The sequence below is a fragment of the Phyllostomus discolor genome, chromosome 1 (genome assembly GCF_004126475.2).
Source record: "Phyllostomus discolor isolate MPI-MPIP mPhyDis1 chromosome 1, mPhyDis1.pri.v3, whole genome shotgun sequence".
In the NCBI taxonomy this organism is placed as follows: Eukaryota; Metazoa; Chordata; class Mammalia; order Chiroptera; family Phyllostomidae; genus Phyllostomus; species Phyllostomus discolor.
In genome coordinates this window covers 197,733,615-197,758,804 of record NC_040903.2, presented here as the reverse complement: position 1 = coordinate 197,758,804, position 25,190 = coordinate 197,733,615, and the positions used below count along the sequence as shown (strand labels likewise).

The 25,190-nt window shown below is 54.1% G+C and overlaps 1 protein-coding gene across 1 annotated transcript in view; it reads right to left on the bottom strand.

The window, feature by feature from the left end:
• IFT43 (intraflagellar transport 43) overlaps window positions 1–25,190 on the bottom strand; it is a 74,854-nt gene that overhangs the window by 15,751 nt on the left and 33,913 nt on the right. The window contains exons 4-5 of the mRNA XM_028507569.2: window positions 5,274–5,306; window positions 4,566–4,612 (exon numbers count right to left, since the gene is read on the bottom strand). Of these exons, the coding sequence (XP_028363370.1) occupies window positions 4,566–4,612; window positions 5,274–5,306 (80 nt within the window). The remainder of the gene's footprint in view (window positions 1–4,565; window positions 4,613–5,273; window positions 5,307–25,190) is intronic.

The following is a 25,190-nucleotide window of genomic DNA, read 5'->3' as shown; positions in this document are numbered from 1 at the left end:
TGCTCGCCATCACATCGCTGTGCCCAGCCCTACGCGTCACACACGGTAGGCAATCAATGAAAGGGGGTTCAATGAACCAATGAATGAATGAAAGAATGACCCACCCAAAGTCGCTTGCAGAGACTGGGTTCGATCCTATTTCAGATCTGATGCTTTTTCTCTAACCCCATCCCACCCTCCAGGACAGAAGTCTAAAGACCTTAGGACAAACCTGTAACTTGATTCCAAGAATACAAACGGGCAATCTCGTCTCTAAAGGAAGAGGTCCCCTATACTGTAAACCACCTATTGCCACGACCATCGGCTGCCTCTGCCACCCTTCACACTGTGGGCGTAGCTACCTGGCTCCTGCAATGCCTTTCACCTTTTAGGTTCTGTCTCCCAGCGAAATGCCGTGCTCCTTCAGGCCAGAGCCCTGTAAGGATTTACAAAGGATTTGTAAATCACGTCCCAAAGGCCTAATCCAGTGGGCAGGTACATGTTGTTCTGTTTATGAAGTGATTTTTAAAAATTCTTTATCACTTTTTGAAATATGAATTCGAAAATGTTCAGGCCACGCCACCTCCCATCTGGGCTCACTACGGGCCCTCCCTCCGTCTGTGCCACGCACTGTGGCTGCTTCCGGGGCTGCGTGCGCTGTGCGTCCGCCTGGCCCCGCAGGCACTGGAGCGTGTGGCCTGTCGTGGCCTCTCGGGGGGTGTCCGTGCAGTACACTCTGGCCGGCCGGCAGACCCCAACTGCCCCTAGATATCACTCGCTCTCCGTTTCCCATCCTATAAACACACCTTACCCTGCAAGTCCTTCCTTCTCGTATCTTTCCGTTCATTTCCCTCGGAAGCCCGAGGCATCAGTGGGGGGCGAGCAGTGCTTCTCTTCTCGCATAGGTCCCTCCCCGGGGAGAAGCAACAAGTACCCAGCGTGAAGCCAGGGGGGCTGAGTGCTGAGAAATGGATCAGATAGAGAGACTCGGCTCCTGAAGGTCTCCCATAAAAGACGGGGAGGGAAGGAAGGGAGTGCACCTCTCCAGAGCAGAGCAGGAGCGCAAGGGCTCTCTCCCTCACCACCTCCGGCATCTGGCGCTGCACTGGCCACAGGGGGCGCTATGGGAAAGCCTGCCGGCTGCCCCCCTCGGGCTGATGGTGGAAGGAGACCAGCTGTCTGAGGGGAGCCCTGACCTTGTGATCATCATCTTTATTCCCCAAGATGCAGCTCCTCCTTTGAGGGTGCTCGCCAATCATCCGCTCCCACCAAGTACAAGGCCAGTAACAGCCCCTTCCCACTGCTGATGTTCCCAGCACTGACAACCTCGAAGAACCTGGGTGAGTTCCCTTACAGGTGCCCAAGGCTCTGCTCCGTGTCACTGCCAAATGGGCATCTAGAGACGACTCAGGGCGCCCTGTCACGGAGTGTCCCCACCCACCGGTTACTCCGAGTTCAAGGCAGCAGTCTTCGCCAGTCAGCTGAGTAATTCTCTGAGCAAAGATAATTCTAGAAACCAGTTATATGTAACATATGATTCCCAGTGCATAATGGACTCTGAACATTCACAGACAGAGGAATGGGCTAAGTCAAGTGTGAAGTGTAACGTATGAACTGATTTCCCACTGAAGGACTCAGCATAACGGCACGGACAACAGATTTATGCCTGGAAGGGGCATCCCTCTGAGAAGGTAAAATCAGGAGAGGTTTTATGCTTCAAACCTCCGAGACAAAATAAAGGAGAAATCGGAAATTTCACGTTCTAAGTTTGTGACAGGAAACAATGACTGGAGGTGTTCTCTGAAGACAGGTACCTCCCCTCCTTCATGGTGTTCTGGGCGACACTGTGTCCAGCATCCCGCCGGTGGTGCTGGGCGTCCCGCAGCACAGCCCTGGGAGGCAGCCCGGGGCCGGGGAAGGAGACACCAGCGAGGCCGGGGCGTGCCATCTGCTACGGCCCAAGGGCTAAGGGCGAGGACTCCAGGGTCACGACCTGTGTCCCGGTCCGGGGCCCAGGCTGGGCTGGGCAGCACCGGTGGTGCGGTGGCGAGCACAGCAGCCCACCAGGTCCCGGTGCCGTCGTTTACAAGCTGTGTGGCCTTGAGCCAGCCTACCTTCTTTTGCTTGAATCTGCTCATCTTTAACATGAGGGATAAAGAATAATCAGAATGTCCTTTAACCGGTGAATAAATAACCAAAATGCGGTGCGCCCACACAACTCATTATCACCGACGAAAACAGACGGGGTGACGATACAGGCAACCACCTGCACGAATCTCACGCTCGCCACAACGGGTGAGCTAAGCTGCGCACAGCAGTGCACACACATATGATTTCATTTATATAAAGTTCCAGGAAACGCACACCAGCCTCGTCCTGACAAAAGACGGCCCAGCAGTCTGAGGAGGGCAGAGGAAGGAGGGGCCGGGGAGCGGCGCGGAGCCCCGACCAGGGGCTGGCTCCACGGGGTGCACACGGCGGGCGCCAGGCACACCGTGCCCTTTGGGTGAGAGTGCTTCACTGCATGTGAATTAAACCTCCGTGAAGCTGGTTCTCACGAGCGTGCCCGCAGGTTTGCGCTGAGAAGCACACGAGAAAAAGCTGTAAAAGGGGAGGCTTCTCGAAGGGTCCCTGCCAGACAGCCAGGCACACGGCAGAGATGCCTGAGCGCCCTGCTGGCGTGGGCCAACTCCAGACTTGTGTTAATGAAGCTTAATAAAGCACAATTCTCAAAGTGATCAAGTCGATGGACAGTACACCAACCGCCTCCCAAAACAAACACATCGGGCTTTAAAGAAAGACAACAGACCCAGACACTCAGCCCGGAGCATTCACCACGGCCAACACCCGGTCAAAACACTGCTCACCAAGCAGGTGAGTATGACTGGTAACCAAAAGGGAAAATCAGCCAACAGAAACAGATTCAGAAAAGACAGATGATAGAATCAGCAGAAAATGACTTTAAAACAGCTACTTATAAAAGTTACTATTATCAAGGAAAAACAAAAACGTGAATAAAATACAGAGATAAACGGAGGATACGTCTGTCTTGACACAGAAGAGTAAGTGGAGCTTCTGGAGCTGAACACCCCAGCACCTGAAACCACCGACCCCCTCGGCGGGTGTAACAGCGGATCAGACACTGAAGAGGAAGAAACCAGTGGCGTGGCGACAGGAACCACCCAAACGGAAGCAGAGTTCAAAATGGACTAGAACAGAACAGAACAAAACAGAGCCTTGGCAATCTGCGTGGCGATTTCAACGGGCAGAACCCACACCCCTGTAACTGGGGTCCCAGGAGGGTGCAGAGGAGAGAAAAACAGACTCCGAGAAATAATGGCAGAAATCATCTGACTCTGAGGAACACAGTAAATCCACAGACTCGGGACGTTCCAGCAGGATAAACACAGTCAGCCACACCCAGGCATGTTATAACTGAATTGCTGAAAGTAAACAATTAAAGAAAATAAATCTTAGAAGCAGCCGGAGAAGAGAGACACTGCAGACAGGGGAACCGAGATGAGAATCACCGCCGACTTCTCATCGGAAACGATGCCAGCCGGGAGACAAATAACCACTTACAGCACTACAAGGAAAAGAAAAGACTGTCAGCCTAGAGTTCTTTATCTGGTGAAAAGTAGAGACATTTCCAGACAAACAAGGCTGAAAGGGTTTTGCCAGAGGACCTGCTCTACAAAAAAATGTTAAATGAAGTTTTTCAGGCACGAGGAAAATGATGCCAGATGGAAACTGAGCTCTACACGAAGGAATAGAGTGTGGGAATGGTAAATATGTAGGCTTTAAAAACGAGGCTTTGATAATTTAGGTCCCAAATATAATCCCCCCTCTCTAATGGGTTTCTTGTAAAAAATACACACAAACTTTCTAGTTTCTCTTGAGTTCTGAGCTCGGGCTTCAGCTGTGCCACGGATGCTGGTCTGTTTGGTGCTGTTCCCCCTTTGGCGGCCACACCGGCCGCTGACTGACTACTACGTTACGACGCAAAGACAAGTAGGACATGGTGTCTGCCGTCACTGAGTGTGGAGCCTGCTGGGAAGAATCATCAAGCCGACGAAGAACTGAAGTGTGATTCACTTACCTCTGTGACTGTGGGCAGCTCACTCACCCTCTCTGAACTTCAGTTTCCACAACTCTAAGATGGGGATTATAGTACTATTGCATAGGGTTGTTGTGGAGATAAAATGCTTTCACATCTATGATCTGGCAGAGCAGGGCCCGATGTGTAATAAGCACCTAGTAAATATTAGCCATTGTTGCTGCCATTGTTACAGTGCTGCCCGGGAGGCTGTAGGAGCCCAAAGAACATTCGCGTCAGACAGGGATGGGTGGGAAGGGAAGACGCTTCAGGGGCAGCGGCGCTTCAGCTGAGCTTTGAAGGACAAGGAGGGTTAGCGGCTACAGGAGGAGGGGAGGGACTCCGGGCAGAGGCAGCAGCACGCACGAGGCCACCACACACGTTCTCAGTGAGGCTGCGGCATCACCGCCTTAGCTGTGGCTCAGGAAACGCCAGGGGGACCCGGGGACATCTCTGGAAGCCCTTTTGTCTTCCTCCCAGAACACCTTACCTCCTCCGTCATCCGATTCATCCAGGCTCTTCTGTCTGAGGCGGTGACTGCCCCCGAAAAAAGGAGGAAAGCAGAACACAAGTTTCAAACACAGAAACGGCCCACATTTCTACTGCATCCATTCTTTCTCCCAGAGGAAAATGCCTCTGAATCCACCCCCCCCACCCATCAACGTGCTCACACCTAACTGGGCAGCGGGGTCTGCCAGGCATGGCTGCCCATGCTGCGGACTGGACCATTCCACGGGGGGGGGGGGGGGGGGGGGGGTGTATCTCACAAACTGAACTATGGAGGCTGCTCCTGTGTCTGGAGGTGTGAAATTCGATGGCCCTGGCCATGTACTCCATCTTTGCCTAGAAATGTCCTTTCTCTTCTCATTTTTACTACAAGTCTTAGGAGAAGGCTAGGTTTAGAAAGCAGGCACCGCTTCTGTCTGTTTATACCAACAAAGCAGAACCCACGGGTCAGCACTCTGACACCCAGACACGCAGATCTGAAAGCTATGGGGCAGGACACACGCCACGGCTGTCAAGGCCGGAGCCCAGCCCTTCTGCTGAAGCGGCAGCGTTAGTCAGGCCCTCGACTCCGTGAGTGTGACACCAGCCCCAGCCCCAGCCAGACTCCCACTGGCCGTTTTCCGAGTGCTGTCGGACAAAGGCTGCACTGTTGACCAATCACCCAGATGCCAGGACAACACTGGAAACGTACTCTTCCACTTCTTCGGAAGCCCTCCTTCCTGACCTGCGAAAAGAAAGAGAAGGTTTATGAGAGCCCACCCGTCTCAGGCGCTGGCGCGGGTGGTTGGAGAGTGGGTTTCAAAAGTGGGGGCGGGTCAGCCTATGCCGAGTGCTTCCTGAGGCTGGTTCCTCCGCACAGGCCAGGCCCACAGTCGGTGCGAGATCTGCAGACACTGCAGTCAGGCCTCCCACAACCCCGTTTCAGCACGACTCCACGTCAAACAATTGTGCGTAAGTGCAGGCCGAGTGAGCTCAAAGTCCAATGAACACAGCTGATGCAGTGAGTGCCCTCCTTTCTCCCAACCACTTGCTGACCGATGTATGGAGCACGTCTTTAGGGCTGAGGCCTTGGGCTCCGGTGGGAGCTGCAGTGTGACCGTGCGCAGCTCCCCACAAGCAAAGGGGTGGGGCCAGCTGCGCGTAGTCCAGGATGCAGGTTCGGGGCCTGCGTTTCCACATTCCCCCCACGAAGGACCAGAAGCCCCTGCGAGGGATGTGGGCAAGTCGTGCCCTTAAGATGCTCCACGGGAACTGGAGGCCTGTTTACGCGCGGACACCTGCCTGAGGCACTGGTTCTCAAACTTGAACGTGCCCAAGAGCCATCTGGGAAGCTTAACAGACGGGTGGAGCGCTGGGGCCGGCAGTGGAGGTGTCTGCATCAGCTCGGCCGGGGGATGTGCGGCCCAGGAATATGCGTCTTAAACAAAGTCCTGGTCATCCTGGTCCAAGCAGGATGCCACTGACACACCACGGGACGCCGGTCTCAGGTCTTCCGACTGAGACCGGGAAACGCTGACGACTGGTACAGGCGATGGGTACGGGGTGATGACTTTTCTACAGGTCTGAACGTTTGCACGGTAATGGGGTTTTTATTTTTTATGGCTTCTTTTAAGTTAGAAATCAATAGTCACGATGGGCGGGGGCCACGGGCGGCGGCAACATCCTAGCGGCCGGGAGGCAGGGTGGCCCTCGACGGTGCTGGCCCATGGAGCCCCACCGCCAGGAGCTACGCTGGAGCCAATGGCAAGTCCTGCAAATTGCAGGTAATACCCCTGAAGTGTGTAAGCATAAATTAAGCCCACGTTTAAACAGGCCACTTTCCATGAAATTTAGACCATCTCAGCTATACTAGGAAGGAAGGAAGGGAGGGAGGGAAAGAGGGAGGGGATTTTGGCTGAAGTCAGAGGGGGAGAGGAGGATGGGCAGGGCAAGGTGGAAGGACAGGATGCAGCGGTTCTGAGCAGATCTCCCGGGCTGCGGTTTGGGGCTCTCAAAGGGCCGAGAGACTGAGGAACTAGGGGTCGGAGGGCGAGTGGCACTGGAAGGGCAGTATGGGCCCCGAGGCAACTGCAAAGGCAGGGCAGGGCAGCACTGGCTGACGGAGGCCTCCGGTGCCGTTCTCAGTCACAGGACGCCTAAGGCAGAGCCCAGGCAGCGGCCACTGGGCGGGAGGAGGGAGGGCTCTGCTCCTGACTCACTGCCTCTCACGGTCACGCTGGGGTTGAACTCTGTGACCCACCGTCCCCAGGTGAGTTGCCCACAGTAACTGACAGGTCACCACTGGGAGAAGGGCTCCAACAAAAACCGGGAGGAGAGAACAAGGGGATCGAAGAGGCCGGGGAGCCTGGGCCCGCGCCCGCGCCCTTGTTTGTGCACAGGACACACACGCACCTCTGATTGCCCGCAGGAGTTAGGACTGAGCCGGTCCTTCCTACGCAGCGAGCCGCTGCTTCCTAAGTAGTGGTGATTTTGTCTGAAGGAGACAATGACGACAACGCTAACCTTCGGGGGAAGGCTGACTAATTGCCATTTATCCACTCAGCATCCAAAGAGGGGATGGGTTTCCTATCTGCCTTAATTGCTGCTGAGCCCACATCCTGCTCTCTCTCACTCTAGGGGGAGCCACGGGTCCTCCGGCGTCTCATTTCACCCCACGGGATGGAGCAAGATGCAAACGGGGCCCTCAAGGACGGCGGGCCTGTCGGGGTGCCCTCAGGTGGCATGCGAGCTCTCTCTCTCTCTCTCTCTCCCCTCTCTCTTTCTCTCTCTCGGCCAGAACTGCTACAGGGGCCTGCGAGCCTTCTGCCCGGCTGCGGAGATGGGAAAATGGCACAGAACACCCAGCACTTGGTGAGGTTGGCCACTTCCGGGCCTCAGCTGGCTCACAGGTGAGCTTGGTCTGGACCACACTGCTGTTTATTTTGATTCTGTTTTGTTTTAACATGAATTCGTTGTCCAAGTTGGGAGATTTTGTACAAATATCCAAATTTCTAAATTCTTCGAGTACAAAGCCTGGCAGCCCTGGGCTCACATTCCCATGTGGGAAACTCAGGAAGCCTGGCTGTGGCCGCCCCCCCCGGAAGAGCCTTGAGCCCCCAGCCCAGCCCTTGCTGACACGGGGTCCGGCACTGGGTCTCCACCATTCAGCCTGCACCGCCGCTTTTCTTGTGGACGTGAAGAGGCGAGTGGAGTGTCTCCTGCAGCTACGCAGCCACCGAACAGGAGGGAGCGGAAGGCAGACTAGGTGGGGAGCACACGTCAGGGGAATCTGCACAGTGTGTTTCTTTACAGGAGGAGGATCATGAACGTAATTTACGCATGCATCTCAGAATAGAATGTAAGTGCTATTCTGAAGTAAATCCACACTTCACAGGTTCACTTTAGCTACCTGGCCCCCAAAAGCACCTGAGGTCACACAGTGACACGGAGCCCAGGGCTAGGACACAGAATCCTGCACAATGATTTCGAATTACAGGTCACGGCCACTAGCGACTCACGAAATCAACTTAGTAAATCACCACCAGCCTTTTTTTTTAAACAGCACAGAGTATAAAAGAAAATGAGCCGCGTGTAGTAACGGTAAGTATTACATAAACTCTTTTTTTTTTTTTTTTCAGTTTCACACACACAGACACCCAGAGATGGTGTAGAGTGCATTTTTAAATGGTTGGTGACAGGTTAAAAAAGTGAAATCGCAGCCGGTCTACCGCAGCCCACCAGGGTCAGTAACCGGTGGATCTGGGGCTGAAGTCCCGCCCCCCCACAATGTGGGGTGGAGCCTGAGCACAGGACTGTGGGTCCTGGGTCATCCCTTCCTTCCAGGCATTCCTCTGAGGAAACCGTGTGACCTAGCCCAGCCCCGGGGCAGGTGACATGCCTCCTTCCCCAAAAGCGGCAATGAGAGGGTTCTGGAACATTCTGACAGCACTGTGAGACCATCTGATGCAGAGAGAGCACTTCTCGCTACTCCTCCAAGACAACCCTGAACCCTAGCCCGAACCCTGAACCCTAGCCCGGGGGAGCACTGGAGGGAAGCGGGTTTCAGCGGCACCATGAGAGACACGGGGCCCCGTGCTGCGTGCTCCACCAGAGTCACACGGGGTCTGTGACCAGGCTGAGTCGAGAACCCCCACTCCCGACCTCCGCCCTGGATCGCAAACACACTGCCCCGAGCCTGGGCACCCACACCGCTGTTTGGGTTCACTGTGCAGACATCCGTTCCTGTCCCCTCACACTTGGGAAGGCAAGAGACGGTGCAGACAGTGAACTGAAGGCTGGAGAGAGCCCTTAAACCCGGGAGTTCTCACCGGCGGTACAGCATGGTCAGGGTCCACGTGCCTGGCCTCACCCCAGGCCCCTGGGGGCACACCTTCTAGAGATGGGACCCAGTCGCATGTATGAGAACCACTGCCCTGAAGCTGATTTCAAATGGCAGGCTGCACTCTCCAGTTGCTAAGCTGCAAAATGGAAACCCTCTGCCTGTCCTTCCAAGTTGCCGGCTTCCTCCTAACAAAAGTGTTCCTCAACTCTGACCTCACCTCCGGGCTGAGGGGAGCGAGGACGAGGCTTCACCAGCAGAAGCCCCATCCTGAGGGGTCCTGAGCTGGCTCTCCCGAAATTCAGGCAAGACTCCACGGTGTTCATAAAAGCTAGGCAGGTGCTCCCCACCCTGGCGGGTCCAGAGCAATTCAGATCTGATTGTTCAATATTCAAAATGTAAAACACAGAGGTTGCTGAACCAGCACTTTGAAAAGTTAATTAAATGCCAGGTTTCTTTTTAAGAGCTACTCCATCACTTGCTGATTGCTTTGGCCATTTTGCAGAATGAAGCTTTCACTCCGGACAATGAGTAAATGCTCTCTTTCACTCCCACCCTGTGGAGACAGGGGGACAGGGGGACAGGAGGAAGGGCACCCCACTTTCCAGCAATGACGTGCCAGGCCTGGTTGGTGACCAGAGCTGTCCTGATGGCCCTTTTCCAACCATGAAAAGCACTCAGCCTCACGGGAAGCTGCTGGTTCTGTAAACATTCTCGCCCGCAACACTTCAAGGTTAAGGGCGTGGTCCCACCATCTCTACCTTCACCGGAAGCCCAGTCCTTCAGTCCGACATGCAACTAACCCCCTTCTGGTTTCCACCCCACTGCTCCGTGACCCACACGCGGTTTCTCCTCCCTGGCTTCACTCGTCACCCTCGACTCTCAGGGGACGGCCCTTCTCCAGGCCCTGCCCCAACGGGCCTGGCCCTGGAAGGCGATGACTGCCGACAGCAGTTAAAGTTTGCTGAGCTTCTGGGTGCCAGGCACTGTCCTCGAGTTCTCTCATGTCTATACTACTGCTATGTAGCCTATATTACAGGTAGTGTTGCATATTGTTTAACTGTCACACTATCTCGTTTCATTTACTCCACTTTACAGATGCGGGGACTGGGGCTCAGAGAGGCACAGGAGCTGGTGTAAGGCCGCCCAGGGAGAGAGCAGAAGGGTCGGAAGACAAGCTCTGGGCTGTCTGAGACCACAGGCCAGCTCCTAACCCTACACGGTACAGGAACACGCAGGCAATCCCACACCACGGGAAACACTCATTTTACAGACTCTGCTCCGAATCCGACTGGTATTTCCCGTGACCAGGATACACTTTCAACTTCCAGTAGTACTGTAGCTTTGTCAGGCTTGACAACTTGGTAATTAATACTGGTGTGATTGTTCTATATGATCTATTACGTATATTTTATTGGCAACATGACAGCTTGTTTCGTGGGGGACAAAAAGGAGATTCCATGAAGCTAAGTCACGTTTCCCTCCACACACTGTCCTTTTCTAAGGTCTTCTGTTCAAATGCAATTCCTTTCTCTTGGCATTGAGAGGCCAGACTGGCCTTGCACGGCATGACCCGGTCGGCCGAGGACAAGCTGGATTGCCCCGGCACCTCTGGGACTGTGGCCACACCGGGCCACGGCCAAATCCCGGTGCTCTGTTTCGTGCTGGGGCTCTGGGGAGAGGCACGATGTGCTGCAAGAAACCCCAGCTGCAGAGGCTACCTGTGCCATCCCCCCAGCCCCGCGGAGCGCGGGCCCCCGCGGCTGCTCACACAGGTTACACACTGAAGGGTGAAAGGCAGCCCTAATGTAGACATCATCTCAGTTAAAATGTTTCTCTCGAGTTTAATGGAATACTGCCGAGATCTAAATGGAGATAAAGTACCACGGCTCAGAGAACAGCCAGGATGCTATCTTTATGCAGCATGACAATGTTCGGTGGTTAATTAGACACCGTTAACCTATTTTAGCAGGGGACATAACTGGGATAAATGGGGGGAAGTGTCCTTGAAGTCTCTTAATATCCATGTCACATACTGGACCCGGGACTCGCCTCTCTGCTGCCAGACAGGATAGGCTTTAAACAGACCAAAGTGCCCGGCATCTGGAGCCCGGACTGTCCCCGTGGAAGACCTTCTTCCAGCCCGTCACCCACGGACCTCGGCCTCTGACCCCGGAAGGGCTGCCAAGGGTTCAGACCAGTGGTTACTAGTACAACTTGTTGCCCGTAAGAGAGAACCTACAGCCCAGCCCCAGTAAGGAGCTCCCAGGGCTCCTGAGACAAAGAGAAGAAACTGTAGCCAGAGGCCAAATTCTTGGCAAGGGGACGAACAGCTAAATTGGAGCCAATCCCTTACATTTGAAAAACCACCAGTCCTCTAGAAGAAAAGAAGTGAAAACGCCATTTTCTCGCAAGGTTTTCTGCCCTCGTGATCTAAAGGTGTCCAGTAAAAACCTCATGAGCGCCCCCAAACCGCACACAGCACGCGGGAGAGGGGGCCGTCTGTCCCAGACCACGTGACACGTCACTCGCGGGTGCCCCCCGGCGCCCTACTCTGCAGACTGTGCACCCACAAAGGGACCCGTGCCGCGCAAGCCCGCGTGTGAGCAGGGAGAGCCTTGCCGTCGTCGCCGGTGGCTGGGCCCACTCGGCAACAGGCCACAGACGCGCTGACCGCGGTCCTGCTGCTCCGAGATGCCCTCGTGCCCGTGGCGCTGACCAACAGCCAGATCGCTCTCACGACTCCAGTAGTCCTTGGCCAGCAGGTTTCTCCTGGCTGGCATCTCTCCTGAAAGCTGAAGTCCCTTCTCTTCCCCCTCGGTCCCTGGTTCTTGCCATTCACGCGTTCAGTGTCCAGCAAGCGTTTCACATGCTGTGTTTTCTCCCTTCTTTTAAAGACAAGGAACAGTTCCCCAGCACCCGACTTTGGGCCCTCCAGCGTTTTAGGTCCCATTTGATCTCATTTGGCTACCGCCTGCAAGGTGTCAGTTCAACAAGGTGTTTTGTAGAAAGAGGAAGGCCGAGGTCTGTGTCCTGTCTGCAGACTGCCAGGCCCTATGAAGTTGAAGGGATGGGGAGCTACAAGGCAATTCCTGGGTGAAGTCTGCCCCCTGCTGGTCAGACTCAAAATAACATTATTCCTTCTGAACCACCCTCCAAAGGAGTAATTTATCAGCAGGCAGAAGAGGTGAAGTCTACAGGAACAGTTTCAGTGGCTAAAAAGAGTTATAGGGACATGAAATGTGTGTGTGTGTGTGTGCGTGCACGCACACACACGCCTGCTAACAAGAAACTTAAAAGGTGGAAGAGTTTAGAACTCTAGATCTTAAGTATCTTAAGAATTTTATTCAGAAACCTTATCAGGTAACTACCTACTAGGCACGAACGGGAGGTGTTGAGATTTGGCGATCTCTTGCTCAGAACTTCACAGTCTGGCTGGGGAAAAGGATGTTACAGAAGTAACAGCCATGTCTCCAGGAGACTCACACTGCAGTGACGGATTCCCACCACCATCCACCCCACGCCTGCTCTAGACGAGCAAACGGAGACCAGGCGTTGTTCAAGGGAACTAACTAACACCCCAAGGCGAGCTGGACACAGAGCTGGAACCAGAAACCTAGGTCCACACTTTCTCACCTGCTGCTGGCTCCAGCACGCCCCAGACTTCACAGGACAAGTGAGATAGATGCAAGCAAAACGTCCTGGGACCAATGGAAAACAAGGAACCAGCCGTGCCAGCTGGGGGGGCCTGGGTGGGGGCTTCCTAGAAGACTGCCAAGCGAAGGGCGAGCGGGCTTGCAGCAGGCAGGAGGGCCGCAGGAAGGCTCTGCCAGCGGGAGGAGGCGACCTGAGAAACGGCAGGAAGCGTGAAAGGGTTGGGGGGTGTCCAGGAAGCCCTGGCAGGGCTGAGATGCCCACGTGGCAGTGGCCGAACACGAGAACTGCACCAGAGCTGGCCGGAGAGCAGCCAGACCTGGACAAGACGTCACTCACAACACACCAGCGTCACCTCTGTGAGCACACACCCTGGTGCTGGCCAGGGATCAGGCGGGATTATGGGGCTAGAAATCAAATTTCACTGGGTTCCCTTTTTTCCTGTCAAGTTCCTTAAGCCCACCATTTAAAGAGAGGTTGCAATGAATGATGCACAACTCGCCGCATGCCCTGTGGCCTAGAAGCAGCACGAGGAGGGTAAGTGTGAGGAGCCCCTCCGCTGCTCCCGCTGGGGCTGGGGGAAGGCCGCTCAGTGGCGAGGGCCGCTCAGGGGCGGCGGGGCGGAAGTGCCGTGAGACAGCGTCCCCCAACGGCTGTCACTCTCAAATGCCGCCGTCACTAAGTGTGCTGGGGCAGCGTGCTTTGTGTACCTGCCTTATATTTTCTTTGATTCCTTCATTTTACTTTAATAAATGTGTCTAAAAGAAAAAAAATATCCTCAACAGAAAGCTAGTATCACCAGCCATACCTTCTGGTAATTGTAAAAAACAATGAAGCTTTTACAAAACACAAACTGAATTTTATTAGAGCTAGATATTACTGTTTGCCAAAGGTTGGAGCCTGTGGGTTCTTTCTTTGTTAAAAAGGTAGATTGGCAAGATTAGGAAAAAGCATAAAAGAAATCCTAGCTGCAAACGGAGACTCCCCCACTGACGTGACGAGAGGGACTGGAAGCAAAAAGACAATGACCTTGTGACTCAGTGCCAGTCTCTGGGAAGCGCAGCTACGAGGATGAACAGTGAACCGGCTTATTGCAGGTCATTTTAAATTGCTGAGCGGACTGGGTCTCTCACTCCTCCTGCGGAGGAGTTTCTGCCCTGCCGTGGAGACACCTGGGAAATTCCCTTCCAGTCACTCACCCACTGTTTTCTCTGCCCCGCCTCGCCACCCCCAAAAATGATGGTCCCCCCAAAAGCCCATGAGTAGGCCGAGACCCAACCAAGTGAGGAAGTGCTCAAAGAGGAGGGGGTGCCTCTGCCGTTAGAGGTGACCCTTCCCCAGCCGCTGGCGTGAGAGGCCCCTGGCCCTGGGGGGCCGTGTGCGGCAGGCAGCTCCTGGAAGGCTCGGCAGCCACTCTTGCGGATCCTCGGTGTAGAAGGACCAAGGCCGCCCCGGCACGTCAGCACATGGCCTTTGTACAGTGACCGCTGTGGAACCAGGAGAAACCGGCGCAGCCGCCCGCCCGGCAGCCAGGTGTGGTGAGGGCAGCGCAGGCCAGAAAGTGGAATCACTGCAGAAGCACTAGGGCCGGGAGAAAACCTGCACTGTGTGCGGGGACTCGACCTCGCGGCACGTTTATGGCCGTGGACGCCCACGCTGCCGCGTGGTTCTGTGGTGGATGGAGCCGCTTCCAGGCAGTCCTCAGTAAAGGACTGAACGGAAAAGGGACGGAGGAGGCGTGACGTTCACAGATGCATCTTATTTCTGAGAGGCCGACTCCATCAAAGGGAGAACAAGGAGACCGTCTGTGTCGGGAGAATTCTAACCAACGGCGGGCGTCGCCAGCCATTCCCTCCCGGCTTTCAGCGGCAGCAAAGCAGCGAGGCCTCGGCAGGGACCTGGCTCAGGGGAGGCGACTTTCTTCCTTGAGAGTTTTTTTGTTCGGTAAGATTGCTTCATACGATCAACATCTCATTTCTGCGAGCGTCCCCGAGGACAGCAGTAAAGACAGTTTTATTCTAATAGACTCACTGCCGCACAAATTGTAGCGTCCTCGGCCCTTTCATGAACTTGAGATGCGTGCGTGCAGCTTTCAAGGTGTGAGGATGGGCCTGGCTGCATGAGAGGCACATCCTGCTACACTAATTAGCTGCCTGACCTTGGGCAGCGGGGCAAGGTGACATTTAAGGCTCTTCTAACTCTCAGAGTCTGCAACCGAATCCCTTAACCCCCACCCCACCCCCAGGCCTCATTTTCCCCATCTTGGAACTAAAGGGGCCACACTCCATCCCTTCTCAGGTCCTTCCCCAGCTGTGTATGACAGGGACCCTGCCTCTCCAGGTCCTGGCCCCCACCCCCATGCTGGTCCAGGGCCACTGTCCACCCTGAACAGCACCCGGCCCGAGCAACCCCTTCTCCACAACTGGTTTGTCCCATCCTAAAATTCCCATCAGTACATTGTCAGGCGCTGGTTTGGAGAGCCCCAAGTCCACACGGCCGGGGAAACAAACAAGGAAAGAAAGGAAGGGGAGGGGAGGGGAGGGGAAGAAGGGACCCAAATTCAGCCATTTTTAGGGACGACAGAGTTAAAACAAGGTCTCTTCCTTCCTGCCTAAGAATGTAAGGCATTGTCCTCCTCAGTCCTCCCTTCTCCTTCCTCCCTGTTGTCGAAACCTGCTACTACTTTCCCAGTCACGTAAGGAAATGCTACCTTCCCCCTGCACTCCTCTCCTGAACAGCTACCCCACTCGTAACATCCACACTTGTGTTCTGCCTGCTTACGACAACTCCTTTCCGCATCTTCCTCAAGCCGCTGGACAGAGGGTGTCCGTCAGCATGTGCTGAGCCCTCCGACAGGTACCTTGGAATCACCTGTGTTCTTCAGGCCCGGGAGGACTCAGAGCCCCCACCGCGCTCCCTCACTCGGGCTCCAACCAGACCGGGCGGGGGCGCTGTGCTCTGACCTGGGACCCCCTGCTGGAACCACGCTCTGAGCAGGAGCTCTGAAGTCAGAGGCTTCACGTCAGTTTCACTGTTCACCGGCCGTGTGGGCCTGTGAGAGGAACTGAAATTCTGCAAAACTGGTGGTAACACCACGTTGCAGTTTACGGGGATGTTGTAAGAATCAAATAATTAATGCAAAGCAATTAGGAGAGTACCTGGCACACAGGAAGTGCTCAGTAATTAGCTGCTGCTTCTGTTACCATTACCATTATTATTATCACGCCAGTCTCTACTGCCTATGTTGCTAATCCTCGCCTGGGACGCTTTTCTTCCCTCTGCCTGGTCACTGAGCCCCGGCCCCGAGGTGGGTGCTGGCTGGGTGCACCCAGCCCAGTCACTTCGTACTTTTTGCTTCAAGACCCATCCGTGGTTCCCCTGCATCACCACATTCCTGCCGCCCCTTGCTGACCGTGCTGGGCCCTCAGCTGACACGCCGGGCAGCCCGCCTGGACAGGCCTTTACCACGTGGCCTGCCACCTCCCCACTACACAGCGTGTGCACACGGGAAACGCCCTCCCACTTTGAGAAGCCCCTGCCATGGCTGGCTGAGATTTCTGTCACACGCTACGTCGGCCTCTGGGGTCTGCCTCCCAGTTTCCCAGGGAACACTGCCCGGTAGTTTCCGTCTCCAAGTTTACTCTTCCTGTCCCGTGGTTCCCTTCCTCCATTTCAACCACTTCTGCTCAAGCCTGTCTAAAAAGCGACTTTTCCTGGCTTTTGAATGGACTTCTCACTTCTGGGAAGCTTCTGGAATTAGCGAGATCATTCACATGCTCCTCAGCAATGACTCTCCACACCCCGAGATGGTCCTTGGAGCAGGACGGGCTCACGTGGCGGTTTCCGTATCTCAGCTCCACGGGGCAGACCACAGAGAGCAAGCAACCTGGCACCTCCCACCGGTCACCTCCCCTCCGTCTTCATGCAAACCCAAGTTTGTGGGGGTGGCGCTGAGCCCAATGAAGGACACTCAGCCCCCTAGCCTCTTTCGCACTGAGAGCCAGGCGTGCACCACGCCCCTGCCCAGTGGAAACGGGGTGGCACATCCCACTCCACCCCAAGGGTCTCCATCTCATTCTCCCTTCTTCCTGTCCGGAAGACAGAGGTGAGGCCTGGAGGTTCAGCAGCCACCATACAACCATGAGGCATGCACTTGATACAAAGACCCCATGATAAGGACGGTGGGCAGCAAGATGGAGAAGTCCCACCCTTCCTGTCACCACGGAACTGCCACACCAGCCCTGGACCGCAGAACCCTGGGCCTGTTTTCTGGGACGAACCTCTTTCTGCTTGAGCCTCTGTCGATGGGGCTCTGTTGCTGGCAGATGAATGCAACCTCAACTAATACAGTGTATCTCACGGCCAATGGGAAGTCATTTTAGCGGAGAAGGAACGCATATTCTATAAAGAAAGCCACTGTCACACAATCCTACTTCGTCACCCTCCACACACGGTCTCATCGGAGAAAGCAATGCCCTGAAGTGATGCACTTCTCAGGGTACAAGTGAGTGACGTCACCCAAGTCAGAGGGAAAGAAGGGGTCGAGCTCAGGGGAAAAGACGAGCAGTGTTCCCCACAGCCCTGTCGGGTCTCAGAGAGCACACTCCACTCTGAAGAGTGAAGATGAGACAGCCCTTAAAAGGAGGGCATCACACTCAGAGAAAGGGATGTCTTTTCACATCTGCAGAGACCCCAGGTCACAATTATGGGGCATTAAAGAGGCGTTTAGATGAAATGTGATGATGTGTCCCTGGCACCGTCGGTCAAACACTGGTCAACACTCCGGTGGCTCCCTGTTCCCCAATAAAAAAGTACCTGCCCAGAGTCCGGGGCCTTGCATGGGGGCCTCTCCTGCCCATCTCCTGCACTTCCCCCAGTGGGGCGGAGCCTCAGGCACCCACCCTGCTGCTCCCAGACACGCCGGGCGCCAGTGCCTCCAGGCGCTCAGCCCCGGTGCCTGGAGGCCTGTCCCTGCCTCAGCATTTGTCAGCTGCCTTGTGGCGACAACTGGCTTGTTTCCATCAGCCGTCCACGAAGCTTTTTCAGAAGTTCAGACATACTCCCCAGGTTGCGGGGGCCTTTGAGACCCCTCGGTGTGAATACAGAATGGGAAGCCCAAGGATGCAGAGCTGGCGGCACAAGGTCACGCGGGGCCTCTCCTGCTCCCCCTCCCAGCTGGGTGCACAGCGCAGAGAAACCCTGAATACACCAAGGCCCGCCTACTTGGGGCTTCCCCGAATCCTAACGTCCTAGGGCTGAGAAGGGGACTCTGAGACTACCTAGTCCAAACCCCCCAGGGAGCCTTGGCCCAAAAAGCCCACAGGACTTGCCCCAAGGTCACGTGGCGAGTGAGTGGCAGCAGGGGCCCAGAACACAGGCAGGTGTCCCGACTCCTAACACGTGCACAGGAAAAGGGTGGCCCCAAGAAAGGCAAGTGACCAGGAGTGAGCTCAGGAGACGACCTCCAAGGCAGACGCCTAACCGTGTTTAACGTGTACCCGGAGCACCTCGCTCTGGGCCGAGGGCCTCCCGCGTGACTCTGCCCTCAGCCCCGCAGAGGAGACCCGGGCCTGGGGCCAGAGGCGGGGCTGCCAGGGCACCTGTGGCCAGAACTGGCTCCTAGCTGGCTGCCTGGGAATGGATCCAGTTCTTGGAGGGCACCGCAGGGTTAGAAGGAACAATCATTTCCAATGCCTAATTGAACTTAATGACTAGCCTAATTAGGCCTTTCAGTGGCGGGACCAGCGTGGCCTTGGCTGGCGCCCCTAAGTACAGGCTGCCTCCTTTGTACTCACCTTCCTCTCAGGGGCCGGGCAGCTGGCTGGGGCACAGCGCTGCAGACAGGTGGGCCAGCAAAGGTTCAGAAGGGTGCGGGTCACCCATTCGCTCCCTGTTGTTCTCCCCACAGGCCGAACACATCGGAGCCGTGCCAAGGCAGCCCCTGGGGGACCTGCCGAGGCTCTGCCCAGTGCAGGGGCACTGGCGTAACACCAGCGGTCCAGGGCGCAAGAACGGAAGGCAGCAAGGCACGGCGGACAAGAGCGTGACCCCGAAGCCTGACTCACCGGGGTCAAATCCCGCTGCCTACTTACCAGCTGTGTGACTCTGATCAAGTTGTTTTAACTTTTCTGAACTTGCACTTTCTCATGTGTAAGCAGGGATAATAACAGCACCTATTCCCCATGGGGTTGGCTGAGAATAAAGATAACTGTGCTTAAGCACAGTGCCCAGCCCAAGAGCTTAATAAACGGTGTGTATGTGTGTGTGCACGTGCGTGTGCATGCACGTGTGCGTGTGCGTGAGTTCCCATCCATACAACAAGTGGACCAGGCAAGACATGCGGGCTGTCCATATTCAGGGTCTGTGGCGTGGCCCCAGAAGGCGGAGTGCGGATCAGAGGGCAAAGCTGCAAATTTCCTAAAGGTGAGATGTATTTAAGAATTGGGGGTGGGGGGTACATAATGACATAACAATCGGAAATAACCTAAATGCCCACCAACAGGGGAACAACACATCCACGCCACAAGATTACTAGGCAGCAGTTAGAAAAATAAGGTAAATCTACCTGTGCTAAAGATCTCCAAGATGTACTCTTAAACAAAAAATGAAAAAAAATGAAAAAAATGAACAAAATCTGATCCCATTTATGTAAAAAAATACATGAGAGTGTGTGTGTGTGTGTAAATCTATTGTGTAAAAATATACCTATTGTTGGTGAAAGAAACCAACAAACTATTACCAGTTGTCCCTTCTAAAGAGATGACTAGTCCTCGCTGGAGTGGCTCAGTGGAATGAGCACCAGCCTGCAAACCAAAAGGTCGCTGGTTCAATTCCCAGTCAGGGCACATGCCTGGGTTACAGGCCAGGTCCCCAGTAGGGGGGCACATGAGAAACAACCACATATTGATGTTTTTCTCCTTCTCTTTCTCCCTCCCTTCCCCTTTCTCTCTCCCTTCCCCTTTCTCTAAAATAAATAATAAAATAAAATTTAAATTAAATTAAAATAAGATAAAATAAAATAATAAAATAAAATCTTTTTAAAAAGAATTTTAAAAATTTAAATTAAATTAAAAAAATAAAGAGCTGACTACGTCCTGGATGGTGTGGCTCAATGGAGTGAGTGGCATCGGACCAAAGGGTCACCGGTTCAATTCCTAGCCAGGCACATGGCTGGGTTGTGGGGCCAGGTCCTTAGTACAGAGCACATGAGGGGCAACCCCCACACTGATGTTTCTCTCCCTCTCTTTCTCCCTCCCTTCCCCTGTCTCTAAAAATAAATAAAATCTTTTTTAAAAAAAGAAATGCCAACATTTAAAAAAGAGAGAGATGACTAGGCTTGGAGGAGATGGCAGTTCCAAGCAAAGGTAGCTTTGTGTCTTGTTTGAACTTTTGTATCATTAAGGTGTTCTTGGTTTGCTTGTACAACAACTTTATTAAGCCCTGGCTGGCGTAGCTCAGTGGATTGAGCACGGGCTGGGAACCAAAGTGTCCCAGGTTCGATTCCCAGCCAGGGTACATTCCTGGGTTGCAGGCCATAACCCCCAGCAACCGCACATTGGTGTTTCTCTCTCTTTCTCTCTCTCTCTCTTTTTCTCTCTCTCTCTCTCTCTCTCTCTCTCTCTCTCTCTCTCTCTCTCTCTATCTCTATCTCCCTCCCTTCCCTCCCTAAAAAAAATAAATAAATAAAATCTTTAAAAAAAAATTTCTAAAAAAAAACAACTTTATTAAAACAAAATAAGCGTCTACGGAGCCCCCCTCAACGGAGGGCTCACGCAGACCCAGACCGGAATCTGGCGGGAGCCCGGATGAAACTGCCGCTCACCCTCTGGTCGTGAGGCCTCTGCACTGAGACGACCCACAGCGATGGGGGGGTTCCACAGGACGCTGTGCTTTTTGACTGTTGTGATGTAAGGGGCACTTCTACGTGCCTGCCACTCCTTCCCTGACCCTCAGAGACCCCCCTGCCTCTGGCCCCGAGAAGCGGCCGAGTCTAGTCACGGGAGAATCCGCACTCCTGTGAAACTAGACACCGCAGAGTGTCTGTCAACAGTCAAAGCCTTCACTGGACAGATGCATGAAGAGCCCACTCCGGAACTGCTGCTGGTTTTCAGTTACAAAGACAAACTTCAGAGGTGAGTCAACGTGTTAAGAAAAGCTGCAGGCCTGGAAGGAAGCTGGGGGCAGGCTCTGAGGGAGGTGGGGACCAGGCCGTGCCCTGTGATCTCTAGCAGGCCTCCCGCAGGCAAGTTCGAAGCAGCACTGCCGACTTCAGCCCTCAGAAACACAGCCGCTGTGTGCTATGGGGCCTGGGCTGTCCTTTCCCTGGTGCGTACGAGCCACAAGTTCATCCCAAGGCACCGTGTGGGCTCTGCCCCGCCTACCTGGAGGGCGGGCACTCACCTCCACTCTGGAGGGAGCTGGACAGAGCCACATGTCGGGGAGACCCTCCCCTGTCCCGGATGGGAGGTGGAGTATCTGACTGCTACTACTCCACGCGGCGCTTACGGGACAGACTGCTATCGCCTTCAATTGGGAAGCAACTGACAGAATTACAAGATTCCAATTATTTCACACTTAGTCATTTGCATAAGCAAATTGCTTTTGTGACGCTAGACAAGCCATCCAGGGCCCTAAACTGCAGTGACTACAACATAGAGCATCTCTGCTTGCTCCGAACAGAAAATCACTACGTCAGGCCAAGTGGAAGTGACGAAAATGCTCCCCCAAGTCCTCAGTGAGGAAGAGGTGGGCGCGTGCTTCCTATGCGCTCTCTAGCCTATGGGACCTATGTGCACCGTATCCACAGCCTTCACGACCCTTCCCAAAGGGTCATGTTACGGCAACTGCTGGAACACACACTGGAAGTCTGCCCTCTCTGCCTGCCCAGATGGCACAACTACTGTCTGCTCAGGGTTACTTTTACTGAGGTACGGACTTCGGAGTACTACACAGCCCTTAAAAACGAGGCAGCAATGCTCTAGGCTGAAATTCAGAAAGATCACCAAAGAACATTACTATATAAGAAAAGAAAAACAGACTACTATTTGTGTGAGGCAACTCAAGAACACAGTATACCTCTGTTTTTGGAAATGCACGGGGTGTCTTTGGAAGGACACACAGAATCTGGGGAACTCCACACAGCGCAAGTGGGTCCCTGGGGGAGCAGGGAAGGGGGGGAGACTTCCATTTCCTATCCCACCCTTTTTTATCTTTGGGATTCTGTACTATGTACATATCTTATTTTAAAAAGAAATAAGTAATGAAATCAAAATGCACTAAGAGTTGTAGCATCTCAAAAGACGGCATGAAGTCCTACAGTGATGAGGACATCAGAATGCGTACTGTCTGTGCATCCTCCTCTCTCTCTCACAGTTCTCCTGAGGAAATGACGCGCCTTTCTCAACTTTGCTACATTTGCACTCCAAGGTCAGACAGACCTGCTCCCTAAAAAGGCAAAATACTGTCGTCACAAAAAGGGGTTCAGTCTCACAGCCAGACCTGGAGGCAAGTGCCGGCCCAGGGACAGGGCCCGGATCACGCGGCCACAAAGGGAGCAAATGTGTGTTGCCCTCGCCCCTGCCCAGGAAGGGCGACTTCCAGCGAGTGCCTCACGCTGTGCACCGTCAGGGCCGAGGGAGAAAGGGCAGCTCAGCGAAGTCCCTCCATCGCCCAGCCCTCCTCTTCAGCCCTCCGCCTACCGGCTACCAAACGACACGGTGTCTGGGGACAGGAACGGCACAAGGACAGAATCCCAGCTCTCCCCCACTTCAGTGAGGACACGTGTCTCTCACCAGCTATTCCAACGCACACAGTCTAGGTGCTAATTCATTTTCAGATTCTACGGAAGGTATACGGATTTACAGCAATAATGCAGTTAAAATCTAATTTTCTTTAAAAACAACAAAACCCACATGAATTCTCTAAGTTCACTGAAATTAAAAACTCATCTGGATCTCCCTCTACCATCTTTCTGTCCAGGTTCTGAACACACCTTGAGAGAAAGGAAGAAGCTACCTTTGGGGAGTCCACACGACAACGGCCCAGGGTGCGCGAGAGTCGGGCGGTTGCCGGCCTGGAGCCAGCATTCCCGAACTTCCTGTGTGCCGGAGCCATGCGGCGGCAGAGCACAAACGCAGACGGGGGGCTGGCGATACAGCTGACACAGGGGACCAGGGAGGGAGCTCGGCACGCGCCTCCAAAAGCCACAGAAACGGGGACATGGCACCTGAGTCCCGGGCAGGGCTACCGGACACGGCGCACAATTATCCATCTATGACCTTCCCTTCTCCACCCCCCACAGACAGCCACCTCGTGTGGTTTCACCCCCATCGGACGCTCGTCTCTGCCGCACGAGCGACCTCGCGGACAGCCGAATGACTGCTCACCCACGGTGCCCGCCTGGTCATGCCATACAAGTCCTGAGTTCTTTGTACCTGAGGGAAGCATGCGGGAAATCAATTCTCGAAACTTCTAAACAAATTATGCTTACTGATGAAACTGTGAAGTCAAGGATTAAGCTCTTTTACTCTCCTGGAACTCAAGGCTAGCTGGTCAATTTTAATTACTGAAGCTCCGGAAGAAATGCCCCAACTCACTCACTAACTGAATGCAGACTGAGCAACTGTGTGTGCTGCGCACTGTGGACCCAGGAGCAAACAACACAGACAAAAATCCCCTGCAAAGTAACTGGTTCCTGGGTACTAGTGATGCAACCGCAAAAGCAGCTGCAGCTTTCAAACAGTTCAGTAAAAAATGAAAACAAAACACAGAGAATGAGAACAGGGCCACAAGTGGTAAAACATTTACAATTAGGAAGGTGTTTGTTGTACTATTCTAGCAACTTTTCTGCAGGTTTGAAACTTTTCAAAATAAGACTGGAGGAGGGAAAAGGTGGGATGACAGGTATAAACTGTATCTCAGGGGGCACACCGTTGATGAGAGACAGTGCTCTATACGAGAATGTATGCTGACCAGGGACAACGAGAAAAACGCCCCCTGACACCCTTCAGTGACGTCACGGCTCTAAGCGAGTCGCCGATGGACACCGTGACCACCAGGCGGGGGTGTGGTGGGGAACGTAAAACGAAGGACACCCTCCAACCCCACTGGTCAGTCCCAGCCTCGCTTAACACGGAACCCGTCACCTGGGCCTCTGGATGTGACGAGGCGGGGGACCCGCAGCACCACCTACAAAGCGCTCCTACCCGGCGTGAGCCTGAATCTGGCCCCCAGCTGCCCCAGGTCTAATCTAGCTTCCAGCTTCACAAAGAACATGGAACTGAAGGAACAGATCAGACATTGTACCGGAAAGCAATGGGCCAAATCCAGAACTCAGACGCTCTATGGCACAAGGTCCTCAAAAAAAAAAAGAAAATCAATGGCTGGAGGGGAGGGCGACAGCAGGTGGCGGCGGGCGTGCAGTGCTGCCGGCCGAATACAGTGACTAAAGACACCCGACGACGGAACGACCAGGTGCGGACCTGGACCTGCCCTTTCTGCGATCCGGCGGCAAGAAACATCTCTGAGACCACGGAAGCACCTGTGTGTGACCCGGACGTCAGATGGCATTAAGGAGTCATTATTAATGCTGACAGGCACGATAATGGAATGACGGTTAATAAACAAAAACAGTCCTTATCAGTTAGCAAAAACCAACTCTAGCAGGAAGGGAAGGAGGGATGAGGAATGACATCCTTTATATATTGTCAAGCTCCCCTAACTCATCCTTGGCCTCATAAAAGATAACGTGTTTTTCACACCCACACCCACACCCTCTTAGGCCTAAATAATTACATGCCCTTATAGATATGTAACTCGGAACTTCCCCATCGTTTTCAAGGCCTGAAGGACCTAAAAATAACATTTGAAGGGAAAACCGGGCTGGACATATAAGACTGCTAGTGTTTACAGGTGACCGGCCTGGGGCCTTGGCAGGCGTGGGACTGGCCCAGCAGGTCCAAGGGCAGAGCACTCACACCTTGGCACACCTATGCACACACCTGCACCCACACTGCAGTGCACGCACACCAGTGGGGAAGCTCCAGCTAGCTTCGCCTCTGTGTTGAGTGAGCTCCAGCCAGTGTAACACCTTTCAGAGAAACTGACTTCTACGGGGACGGACAGGCTATAACTGAGCTGGGCTAAGAGGACAAGACACACATTGGCAACTGTGCTCACTGATCTGGGAGCCCAGCAGCCCTGTGAGCGCCTGCCTTTCACACTACTGTGGCTTAATAAGAATTAACTACTCACTGCTAACAAGAAGGTAAAGAGAGTCTGGTATGGCAATGACACAGTGAGAGAGGACAGAAGCCCTTTAGTATTCTTGGAACATCAAGGCCATTAAAAAAAAAGCAAGAGGGAGAGGAGGAGGAGGGAAGGGGGCAGCCGCAGGCCCAGCACACGGCTGTTCCGCCGCCATCTTGATGCCCTTGACGCGTGCAGGTGGCGCACGAGCGGCGGGCACCCGGACAGCCCGGGAGAGGGAATGAGCGGCCAATGGAGATTTATGTGAGCGGAGTGAGATGGACAAGGTAAAATTGTCAGGAGGAGTTGTTAGAAAGTAAAATATATTGTGACAATTCCACTCCTGCCGTTCATCAATAAACTGACAGATCATTTAGTGTCAATTAGGAG